General features: G+C 36.7%; 1 protein-coding gene across 2 annotated transcripts; it reads left to right on the top strand.

Annotated features, from left to right (window-relative positions):
• The first annotated feature begins 4,095 nt into the window (after window positions 1–4,095).
• On the top strand, window positions 4,096–10,608 carry LOC121411556 (thyrotroph embryonic factor-like). 2 transcript variants are annotated; one of them, XM_041604348.1, is made up of 4 exons: window positions 4,096–4,245; window positions 4,849–5,145; window positions 5,495–5,877; window positions 7,548–10,608. In XM_041604348.1, exons 2-4 carry the CDS (start codon window positions 4,983–4,985, stop codon window positions 8,004–8,006), a joined length of 1,005 nt encoding a protein of 334 aa, XP_041460282.1. In that variant the 5' UTR covers window positions 4,096–4,245; window positions 4,849–4,982; the 3' UTR covers window positions 8,007–10,608. The 2 variants fall into 2 exon arrangements, with proteins under 2 accessions (XP_041460282.1, XP_041460283.1); XM_041604349.1 differs by lacking the exon at window positions 4,096–4,245 and having other exon boundaries at window positions 5,439–5,877.
• Window positions 10,609–12,824: the final 2,216 nt, after the last annotated feature.

Below are 12,824 nucleotides of genomic sequence, written 5' to 3'. Positions count from 1 at the left end.
TATAAACAGTTGGAAATCATAATCTCTTGAAATTCAAGGAAAGCAAATTGGCTAAAGACCGGGAGTATAGATGATCACTATTTTAACAATCAAGTTAAAAATTCATCTTAGTTTATATATAGTATTATTTTGTTTGTAGATTCAGACTATGTAGGTGAATCATCTCCACCATCAGTAACAATATTCAGCATAGAAGTTTCGAGATCAGCTCCATAATAATTTTTTTTCGCCGAGACTCGACCAACATGATAAACATTCTAGAATATTCTTCAGCCTATGGAGGTATTATAAAGGCACCGATGATTTAAGAACGACCATTCCATGATTCAGATCCCCTGCATGCTACTGGATGGGAGAGAACAAGGTGACCAAACTGACAATGTACTGCCGGCCTATACGCGTGTTTTGGTAGCACCTTAGAAGAATAAGTGTTTCTCCTTTCCACATGCAATATCTCGAAGAATATTGATTTTGGACAAATTATGGTCCATCAAACGCGCATAGAATATCATACTGTGAATATGGATTTTATGGTGCTCTTTAATCTTGTCACCTTTTTACAGTGATACTTCGAGGGAATTTAATCCTAACTCATGGAATATTGAAGATGCGAGCTGCAGTGTAATCATGGAGATTACGGAGTGACAGTGCTTGAATCTTTCTTCCTGTGCATCACACCTTCGCTTCTCTAGGATTATTTTTCATCGGATCATCACTGGAAGTTCATGATAAAAAGTAAGCAATCAGAACAGACAATCTCATTGAGTCAGTTGCAAAAATTAAGAACGCATGACATTCATAATTCCGAATGCCCGTACCTCGTCTGATCGATTTAAAATCAAATTTTCTTTATAAATTGACTGCCCCTGGTTCAAGTTTTTATGTTTTCTTTTGAAATAATATATGTCAGGCAATTAGGTACAAACAAAACCCAAAGCACTATAAGTCGAACGTCCATTTACTTTCTTCGACTATTACAAACACATTATTATGCCCCCTGGCATGCAATTCTTCTGGCCAGATTTGGAGTGTTTATGGGATGGGGGCCAAAAATGTCATCCGGCCCCTTTCTCTGTTCCCCAGGGTTTCGGCAAATAGCAGGCCAGCGCCAGTGGCGTAGCTACGGGGGGGGGCTGGGGGGGCACGTGCCCCCCCCCCGAAAAAAATCGGCAGTGGAAAAAAAGGAGAAAGAAGAAAAGATAAAAGGAAAAGAAGAAGAAGAAAGACAGACGAAAAGAAGAGAAAAATAAGAGGAAAATAAGAGGAGGAAGACAAGTGAATGAAATAAAAAATGTGAGGGAAAGACTTGCAAAAAAAATCTTTCATGTTACTATATAAAAAAAATCTTGCGCTTCGCGCGAGAATTATCTGTTCGATGAGATTTATATCTTGCTCAATAGGCTGATATGGAGCAAGTTTTGAAGTCAATATACCAAACATGTTAGCTCAGATATCGAGCTTTCATTATTTTTTTCATTTACAATTTTAAGTGCTCTGTAAAATGTACGTTTTATGGTCTACCTATGAGCATTCTAAGCTCACGCTGCGTGGTCACATTGTTTGATTTGCCAAGCTCATATTGTCTCCGTGTATTCCATAATGTTCCATTCAACAAATTCAGAATGCCCAGATTCTATGTCTAAATCTAAAACATGCGCGATAGCCTGCATGTTTTTTTTAATTCAAAATGTATTCAAATTATTTTCACATCAGAATAAATTGTATGCTCACGATTCACGATCGCATTATTAATGATACCCAATCAACTATATCCTATTAATGATTTACAAAATATGAATAGAGTGTCCTGCTTTCAGGTCTAAAATCTCAATTTTCTTCCTCTCGCGCTTCGCGCTCGCATCAATTGTTTAGTTTCATACCTATCCGATTTATTAATAAAAAAGTGCTTAGAATGACCATTTTTAAAGTCGGAATGTCAGAAAAATTTGCTCGTGCTTCGCGCTCGCATTATTGAAATATATACCGTCTTCGTGGGTGTGTGTGTGTGTGTATTTGAGTTTTGTCAGACGTGTATCAATCAGATATGATTATTTACGTCTGGGACCGACCTTTAACGTCACCATCCGAAAGACGTGACCAGGGCTCGAACCTCTGCATCAATTTGTAATTTCCCCACAGCTTGGATTACAGGCGCACGCCACAACACCCAGTGGGTAACTGTAAGCAGTCCTTAACAGGTCCCTTTTAGATAATGCTAGAACAGTTAATACAAATTTCTGCTCGTGCAGAAACCAGTAGTAACCATCTAGTTACATAGGAATCTTGTTCAGGATCACGCATAACATTGCCCAGAATATTAAATTTTCGGACAAAGAACATGAAAGTAAAAAAAAAATCGTTCGCGCTTCGCGCTCGCACTTTTCTTTAATTTTTTTTATAAGGCTTATGACATTAGTTCATGTTTATGTTGTTTTATAAGAATAAACCTAAGAAGTGACTGATCGGGGAAAATATAGGTGAAGATAATTTCGGGCCCCGTCCCCTATTGGCAAGAGTCGGATCCGCCCTTGTGACACACACACACATCGGAAAAAATGGCCCGTGCCCCCCTGAAAAAGCAAGGACCCGGCTCTGCCCCCAGGAAAAACCGTGTCCTATTCAATATGCCTGCCCCCCTTCACAAAATATTTAAAAAAAACAGATTTTCCTAAACACTTTCTACATCCCATCCTGTATTCGATCGCCCCTTCAGTGCTATATTAACAACGATATAAACAAGCTAATGATGTCAGAAATGACGTTCTGGCGGAACCATGAACATGTTCATTCATGAGGAAGTTATTTTCCGTTTTGCTAGTCTAGATATCCACACTCTTTTGTGTCCGAGGTAGACTAATATTTGCCAAAATACGACCTGCTTATGCTTGCATCCGCCTAAAAAAAGTTTATGTATCCACAACTACAGCGGAATAGGGATTTTTTATACAAAAGATGACGTGAAATATTTTGTGTGTTAACACTCTATGACGTCAAATCAAGTTTTGTTCTCGATTCATAGACTTTGTATTCGAGTTCACCTTGGCCTATCGATACTCCCACAAACAGAGGCCTCAAAACTTGGAGGGAGCACAGTATAATCATTAAGTTATTTTTGGTCATTATAGTTGTTGCTTTCCTCATCATTTTCACAATATTCATTATTACAAATATTATTATTATCATTATTATTATTATCATTATTATTATTATCATTATTATTATTATCATTATTATTATTATCATCATCCTCATCATCATCATCACCATTATTATTATCATTAGTTCTATCATCATCAACATCATCATCATCTTCCCCCATTATTATCAGTATCATCACAGATATCCCGCATACCATTATGTACTACATCATGTTCACGAGAACTGACTTGTGTTAAAAAAAGAGATCTTTATAATGAAAATCCAATTTCGTGTTTGACTTTCATCAAATAATATCACATTTCACCCCTGTACCCTTCTCTCTTTTCCTTTATCCCCTTCTCTCTTTTTGTTTGTTATCGGGGGGGGGGGGGGGGGGGGCAAGAACCCAAGCCCCCCCCCCTCAGATCTGTACGCCATTGTAACAGATCATGGTCGATGTGTCCTTAATCAATTAAGAATTTCTTGAAAACGTAATTATTGAAATACTGACAGTATTTATAGATGTATCCTATTTTTTAAAAGACAATCTAATATAACGTACATCATTTCTCAAGTCAATTTGATTTATGATGATTTCAGAACAAATATCACGAAAGTGATGGACCTACTAGGTCCATGAGTAGAGTAGGCCTATATACAAACAATACGTCAATTTCAATTGACAAAATAGAAACCATAAAATGTGAAATAAATTAAAATATATATCCAACGACTTGTCCAACATGTGTATACATGCATGCATTTCTGTCGTCACAACACTCGTATCACTGCACTCCCGCTTCAATGATAACTCATTACCATATGAATAACTTATTTTCAGTCGATTTCGAGTGTTTTGATTGGACGGCAATGAAGTAATGTATGAAAATGAGCCTTATTGGCCCAAGAGTAATACATCACCTGCTATTTTCGGCACGAAGATGTCGCAATATATTGCAATGGAAACCCATGCACTGTACCATTTGACAGAAGATCGTTGTTGCAAGTAAATGGGTCAGGATTCGCGGTGGAAAATCCGCGAAAGGAGAGCGAAAGGCGACTTACCGGCAAGAAAAACCGGTTTCTCTTACGAGAAGTGCTAATAAGGTAGTTAACCATTATATTATGTGTGATGAATTTTGCTTAGTTTTTGTGATTTTTGCAAGAACATAAGACCATGTCATCGGGGATGCCGTACAAGATGTACGTTGCTCACTGTGAAACGCCCATAGACATGCACATGAGAAAGACATATCTCGATTACTGCCGCGCCCGGCTCGCGGCTAATCATGAAAAGTATTTTCAATGGTGCTATATATTTAGCGATATTTGTGATTTCTGATGAGTGATTTTTCCTGTAGCAATGAAGTATGATACCAAAATGATATATGCTTCTGCTTGATCTCTTTTATTTTGAGATTGTTTATTTTGATTTGCAAAATTTGAATCATTCATTCATTGATTTGAATCTGATTCTGAATTTTACTATAAAAAGTGCGCAGAGCTCATATAACTATATATATATTCTGAGCTGATCCGTGAACACTTCATAACCCTCAGATAGAACTTAGAAGAATTGAGATAGATGCCAATAAATAACTATTGATCCAAAAATTATTTTACATTGTTCGTATGTCAAAATATGTCTCATTCAATATTACAAATCTAAGTAATTGTGTTGTGTTTCCATATTTTTCTTTGAATCTACAGGGGTCAACATTAACCCCCCGGAACTTCCAGATTTTGGAACCTTAGATTTTACAGTGGCTACGTACGAAGACGATTCATTCTTTGAATTACCATGGCAATCTACGTATCCAAGCTATCACTCGAGGCACTCATTAATGATGTCGCCAATAAAAGAAGTCGACAGGATTGGGGCGACCTGCCCTTTCCCTGTCGACCTGGTGGAGGGTATAGAAGTGAAGAAGGAGGTATTTTTAGTGGAGCAACAGTGGGAGAATGCTGCACCACAGAGCGTCACCCATCAGAGTGGCCTGTTTAACAGTAAGTATTTCATAGATTCGTATGTTGTATTTGAATGAAGAAAAGTCTATATGCATCTTGCAGGCAGAATTGTATCCCAAGAGTATCTGAGCATATTGTAGCACACTTACATGTTATACCAGTGGTCTGGAGCAAAGCTTATTAGGTATGTCATAATCTGAAAGTGGAAATTAACCAAAAGTACAGATACAACTATTATGCTCAATAAAGCTCATGTAGTGTAATGTAATGGGACCCTTAGCCATGAATGTATAGCTTTAATTAGAGTTCTCTGGAATTTCCTGTTCAAAAAGGGGTATGAAGTGAGGTTCATTTGAAAATCACTGCACATCACTTTATCCTATAACAGCGGAAATGGACATGACTTCAGGACTGACCACAGCGGATAGTGTCATCGACAGTACCAGGATGGACCCGTCGGCAACCAGCACCGTGGACCTCGCAGAGCTCTTCCCAGACCTCCAGGAAATCCTCAACACCAAGCCTGACGTTGAGGGTGTGTCATCGCCCATAGCAACTGAAGGAGACGGAGTGGCGGACCTCAGCGACTTCGCCCCGTCTCCGGAAGAACCGAAGGGTGGACTCGATGGAGGCAGAAGGGGCCAGCTCGCCTCGACCTCATCTTGTAGCGAGATGAGCGATTACGAGGAAGGGCTGAGCCCCGCCGAGGTGGACTCCACGTTGGAGCATTTCTTCAACACGTTCACCGACTTAGAAGAGTTTCTGGTTCCGGTAAGTTAGTGAAATTTAATATTTTCATAGTTTTTCATTTACGTCACAGTCAAACCTTGTCTGTATAACTTTCATGTGTGTAGAAGGATGCTAAAAATGGAACATTAAGTAGCCCTCAGCTTGACCCCAAATCATATGGGGCCAAGGATGGAAAATTTAGTAAAATAAGGTTAAATTTCGACGTTAGAAATGAATCTTTCCAAACCCTCTCCCCCCTCCAAAAAGGAAACCATAATAGTGTCAATGTTAGGGTTTACAAAGCATATGACTAATCTAGTGGTCAAATTCCCAGGGAAGAGGCAGGTTCCCTGTTCTTAAGTTTAATCACCAGAAATAATCATGATGCAATATCCATCTCTTTGTATGCAAGAAAGCTTTAATATAAAGTGAGTCAGTGAGTCAACCTCCATTTTGTCAGGAGCAAAAGTCAGATTTTTGGCTGATGCAATTCTCATACCCTGGGAAAATCCTTGGGATCTTGTATTGTTTATTATGTGTCATTTAAATTTCAGATAAAAGGGCCTCTAAGGGGGGGGGGTAGTCAATAAGTCAGTTGAAAAACATCAAATTCAATAATAATGCCAGGTTTTATGAGACTATGCCAAAGCCAGATAGAAGTAATATTTTACCAAATGTGGTAAACTAATATTTAGATTATGAGTAGATCTTAGATCTGGTCTGTAGGTAATGATCTAATACAAGGAAATTAATCTGAAAGCCTTTAATGTGTATAAATATACTGTCACTTTTCACCTGTCATGTTTTGAGTACATGTTCATCATTAGCCTGAATTTCCAGGCTAGGCTACACCGCCAGCTTTTGACCAGCATTACTATTTTGTCATAGATTTGTGGGCGGGGCCTATGCTACCTCATGAATATTTATGATGCCATAGCATTGCAAAGTGATGGTGCAATACACTCGCGGTGTGCAAATAGACATGTCAGCTCTTGTGTCCCCTGTGCTATTAATATACAGGAGTGAATAGCGATTCTGCACCCTCTACATGTACTTTGTCCTTGCAGTCAGCTTCCTGGCTTTGTTGCCAAGACTATTTCCTGCTATTTTTGCATCGGTCGGGTATTGCACAATGCAGTGAAATGAGAAACACACAGCTATTTGAAGCCAAAACATAGTTGCTTTCTCCCACAAATATATTTGTTGATAGCTGCATTCAAGCTAGCCTCACTACATACAGTTCTCACTATCTCGTATGTTTCAGTTAATAGACTTCATATTATGATATCATTCATTGATTAAAGGATCTGATATTGGATACATAACCATTTCCTGTGGATTATCTGCATTTTGATGCCTGCTTTATGAAATAATTTAACTTTATTTCCAGTTATGAAAGTTCTATCCCAAATTTGTTTGTATTTGTTTATCATGGTGAGACTGATAGGATACCGAAGATTTTTTGGAATGGTAAATATATTGTGCATTACTGCATTGTTCATTCGCTGCTATTCTGTTTAATCGTACCTTGAACTGCTTGATAAAGACAAAGTGATTTTCACAGCCGTTTACTTTTTATCTCATCAAATTATAATCTTGTGTGCTGGTACTCTTTCAGTTAACACCATATGTCAATTTACTCATCGAGTTTAGTTCAGTTGAACCTCGTGCTGATTTTTTTTTCTTTGTTTGTTTTTCTCTTGACTTTTTAGGCTGAAGAGACTGGTCCTACATCTACTGTCGATGCTGCCGCTGTGCGAAGCCTGATTGATAACCCAACGACTACTGACAACCAATCGTCTCTTGATTACCTGTTGACTACGAAAGATGATTCTTTTGCTCTGTCTACAGCCAACGTCACAACACAAGTCAAGTCTGAAGATGTGGAAGAGGAGAATACCTGCCACGTAGCTAAGAAGTCGCGAACCTCGAAAAGCGGAGCCTCCAGAGTGACGGCTTGTTCCGAAGATGACGTATACCGTCGACGCCGAGTCAAGAATAATGTCGCGTGTAAGCGAGCGCGCCAAAACAGGAAGAAGCGGGAAAATGATCTGGCATTAACCGCTGTAACCCTGGAAAAGGAAAATGCAGAGTTGAGGGCGAAGATCGAAGAACTGACGGAGATTGCTGAAATCTCAAGACGTGCTTTGATCACAGTGCTAGCTAAGTAAAGGGAATGTATCTTCCCTTTGGAGCAGAGCTCAAATGCATGTTGCTTATTTAATGGTGAATAGGTATTAAAAAGGCTGTACAAGTGAAGTCTTGCATATAGCTTGCCTGATATGGCACTTATCCTGTTACATCCCTTCTGTCTTACTTCCTCTGTGATCTGCCTCCATGACATAATCTTAGTAAGAGTTAAGATTTGCCCCTCCCTAAAACACAAAAAATATGTAGTATGATACATATGAGTGCAGGTAATGTAATTGCTTGCTTTGTTAATGGCAGGGGGTTGTGGCAGGCTGTGAGGCTGACGAATTGTTGTGCAAGACAAACTTGATACATGGCCTTTGACCTTAAACACCTTAAGCAAAGGACAGTGTCATTAAAACCTGTGATGCACAGTGCATATTTGTGTTCATATAAAAATATGAATTGTTAAGTTGTAAATAAGATTTATGATTTAAATAGTTTTAAACAAAGAAAAAAAAAGTTTAACTCTACTTATGTTTTACTATTTTTAGTTGTGAAATGAGATTACTCGGATTAATTACACACATGTGATATGCCATATTTTGGTATTTTGTAAAAAAGAAACATCGCATAGTTTGTTTATGTTTGTTTTCTTAAGTTGGTAGAAATAACTTGCTTAGTTTTGAGATTCTTGAAAGCAATTTTATATACATCAATCTAATCTGAATTAAACTGATATAATCCAAGCAACACTGATACATTTGCTTCTAAGTGTTGCTTGGAAAAATACCAACTTATTTTTGTTACTTTTATTTATGAGGCCATTGTGGGGTCATTGACCACATGTGGTGGATTTAATTATTTTACAGATGCACTATTGTGTTTTAATAATAATATAATTGTGTGCATTTTTGCACATGAATGGGGAATGCACATAATATTTTTTACATCCCTTTTTTTTTTTGGGGGGGGGCATCTAATGAAAACTACATACAGGAAGATTATATGTTTGTTTTCAGATAAACTCATGATGATCCCAATTACAGATTCATTATTGATGCTTTAGGTTGAAACTTCAGTCTATGTTTTGGACAGGAAATTCACTTTAACATTTTTTGTAATTATAGTGCGAAAATTATGGGATGATTGGGATATTTTTGTACAGATCTGTATTGCATCTCAGTTATGGGGGGGGGGGGGGGGGGGGTAATTAAGTAAGTTTAAATTAAATGGCTTGTTTGACTATGGTTCATCAAATAATGAATATTTGAGGTAACTTTGTGTGCGAGTTGTCAATATGCAAGAAAATAATATCTGGGGCATATTTTGCAGAATTTTGGGGGATAATCTCTGATGCAATATCATTTTTTTATATTCCTGTTGAACAGGTCTTTTTCATGTAGCAAAACTTAATGTTTCACTTGGTATCTCGATGTCACAATTTATTCATCACGGCATGGTTGTGTGTCATTTATTTTCACTATGTGGAAAGAATGTACAAGAACGCTAAATTACTGTCACTTCATTATAAGAACAATTCATTCCTTTCCAAACTAAATATAATATAAAACAAGGTGTACATTAACGTGAGCATATGTGCTTTTGGAATCATGTTAATTTGCCATTTAAACTGATGAAATTCAATATTCAATGAAAGTCTCTTACCTGTGTACTACCGTTAAAAGGGGTATTCTCCCTATTCTCTAATGCGCTGATTTCCATATTCATGTGAAAGCATACATTCTGGTTTTCTTTACTTTGGGTCCGGTGCTCAAAAAAATAGCAAATTTTTTTCTGCCTATTTGATAAATTTATTTACAAGTCCCAAGTCGGAAGTATTTTTTCTCCATGACTTCAATCATGCTTTGGGAATGTTATTCATTTGCTGCGATCATGTATATCATTATGCAACTTTCATCCTTTTAAAACGGCTGCAAAGATCAATTTCCTTTTTTTAAATCATAGAACTAAAAAACTCACCAATGTTTAATTCATGTAAAATTGATTGTATATAATTGCTCAGGGAAATTTAATGTATATATTTGTGATTTCAAAATAAATTGAAGATCAAGGTTTTCAGGTTAGAGCAAGCCATATATAAATGAATTGTGAATATATTGATTTGTATGAATATATCCTATAGCTTTCCATTCCTTGTATATTTGAAGTTTTTAGAAATGAAGATAGACCTTGAATTTTGTGAGTTAATTTCTTTTATGATTTCAACAATATATGTCTCAAACGTCAACTGAATGATTTAGATGACAGTCAAGCAATATATCATGCAATGTCATTTACGTATGTGATATGCACAAATTTTATTTAAACTGAAGTACATTTCTGAAAGTACTTATAAATTTTCATATTTGGTGGGCGGGGGGGGGGGGGTTAAACACACAGCAGTGACTCTCATTTTGTAATTTGAGAATACATCTGGTACCAATAGTATATAGGCTTTCCCACATCAATTATTTTTGTTAATATAATAGAATAAAAAAAGATCTGTGCAAAATATGAAAAGTGTGTATCATTGTGTTTTTCCAATGACCAATACATATATACTATTGTCTTCTCAAATTCTGATTATCTATTCTAATTTGATATTGTGAAAAGATAGAATAAACTATTCATGAAAGAGAATATGTTATATTTGTGTTCATTTTTATATGCGCCTGTTGTCGAAAATATTATTTATGGAATAATTTCAAATATAATCTAACAGTTACGACAACTGAAACAACATAGCGTATTTTGTGACTGTAACGCAAACATGGCAAACCGTCCATATTTGTATCTGTCAACTGGAAAATCGGCATACCACCAGGAAATGTGAAAGGAAGGGAGAGAGTGTGTGGGGATAGAGAAGAGGAGATTTTGAAACAAATAAGAAAAGGGAGAGATGATTTAAAAAGACGAGAAAAGGAAACGAGGAAACAGGAAAAGTAACAGAACGAAATGCAGGGAAAAAATACAAAAATGGAACTGAAACAAGGAAAAGTGAAAGGGAAAGAAGAGGACGGGAAAGAAAATGTAAACAAAAGAAATGAGAGGGAATCTCCGCTTCAAATGAGAAAAAACAGAAAACTGTTAAAAGAACTTTTTGGAAAGAAGAAAGAGAAGAAAAACCGTCAACGGGAAAGAACGATTATGGGATTTAAGCGGAGGAATTAATAGTAAGGAAAAGAGAGGGGGCAGAGGATTTGAAGGAAAAAAAAAATAAAAAGGGAACAGAACAGAAATGATGCGAATATCAAAATGTAAGGGAATGAAGATAATAAAAGGTAAAATATAATAAAAATTTGAAAAGCGAAGGAAAAAAAAGAAAGGGGCAGTTAATTGGGGGGGGGGGGGTCAAAGTAAAAAAGGACAGAAAATGAGGACAAAACGGGAATTAAAAAAAGAAAAGGAACGGGTGAAATAATATTTCATTTTCTGAATAATGTATAAAAAATATTTCAAAATTAGCTTTCCATTATAAAGAAATGGCAAATTTTTCCGCTCGCTCGATATAATTACTTTCTAGAAATTTTGCGCCCAATTACCGTGTTGTGTCCAATGAGAATAATCATGGCGATCTTTAGCACTATTACTCATAGGCGGATCCAGGGGACCGCCCCCCCCCCCTATTGGCGGAGGGAAAAATGAAAAAAGGGGAAAGAAAGAAAAAGAAGGGGAAAGAAAGGAGGAAAAATAAGAGGAGGGAGACGAGTGAATAAAATTAGGTAAAGGGGAAGTCTTGGAAAATGATTTTAAAAGATGTTTCATGTCACTATATTGAATTTTCGCTTGCGCTTCGCGCTCTCATTGCCTTTTCGATGAGATACACATCTTGCTCATAGGCAGATAGGTAGATTAAAATATCAAGTTTTTAGTCAATAGCATATTTCAGCTCGGACATCGAGCTTTCATCATTTTGTTTGATTTACAAATTGATTTTTTTAAGTGCTATGTAAATGTCCGTTTTATGTTGTGAATATCATTTGCAGCTTTTTGCAGCATTACTTGATTTGCCAAGTAGGCCTACATATTGTCTTTACTTTATCCCATAAGATTCTTTATATATCAATTCTATAACAGACATTACCCCTTTAATGACGGTTTATCAAAAATTTCGTCCCTCTATTTGGGCTCGCATATTTTTTTTACAAATATATCAACTCATGAATCCTATTCATGATTACAAAAGTGCTTAAACCATCCAGTTCCCAAGCCTCAATGTTAACAAATTTCACGCACTCATTAGGCTTATTACATCAATTAATATGATAACAAAATTTTCATGAATTCCTGATAACTAAATTGTCCCTTTTTCAGAAAGGAATATGGACAAGTTTCATATCGCGCTTAGGAACAGGAATAAGAAGATAATCAAGATAGTCATCATTTTCATACGATTACAAAATGTCCTTAAGCCTAGAATATCCAGGTCCTAGGTAAAAGTGTTTCATCAACATTTTTGTCTGACAAGTTGTCAGATCTGACATCTTTCTCTGACTCTGATTGGCTATGAGGCACTGTTACTATGGTAACTGTCGGATAAAATGGGACTTGTCGGATAAAACGTCCGACAAGTCCTTTCATGAAACGCTCCCTGGTCCTAGGTAAAAATGATAATAAAAATATTAGCTCGCGCTTCACACTCGCATCACTTATTAAGTGCTATCAACATCCACTTTACAATTCCCCTACACAGTGCTTGAAATAGTGCTTAAATTCACCCTTTTCATCCCGGATCAAATATTTTCTGCTCGTGCTTCGCGCTCGCATGATTGATTTTCATGATAAAAAATGAAATGTATTCAGGATGCCTATTCTGTGTAACTCTAAAACACGCGCACACATGTTTATTGAAATAC

Source organism: Lytechinus variegatus, chromosome 3, assembly GCF_018143015.1.
Source record: "Lytechinus variegatus isolate NC3 chromosome 3, Lvar_3.0, whole genome shotgun sequence".
NCBI classification, from domain to species: domain Eukaryota; kingdom Metazoa; phylum Echinodermata; class Echinoidea; order Temnopleuroida; family Toxopneustidae; genus Lytechinus; species Lytechinus variegatus.
The sequence above is the reverse complement of the archived record's forward strand: the minus strand, read 5'-3'. Positions and strand labels throughout refer to the sequence as shown.

What these genes read in the sequence shown, in the direction of transcription:
- LOC121411556 (XM_041604348.1), top strand. Translation starts at nt 4,983, where the DNA reads ATGATGTCGCCAATAAAAGAAGTCGACAGGATTGGGGCGACCTGCCCT. An exon ending in TCAGAGTGGCCTGTTTAACA is followed by an intron (nt 5,146 to 5,494) that starts GTAAGTATTTCA and finishes ATCCTATAACAG; the next exon opens with CGGAAATGGACATGACTTCA. An exon ending in TAGAAGAGTTTCTGGTTCCG is followed by an intron (nt 5,878 to 7,547) that starts GTAAGTTAGTGA and finishes TTGACTTTTTAG; the next exon opens with GCTGAAGAGACTGGTCCTAC.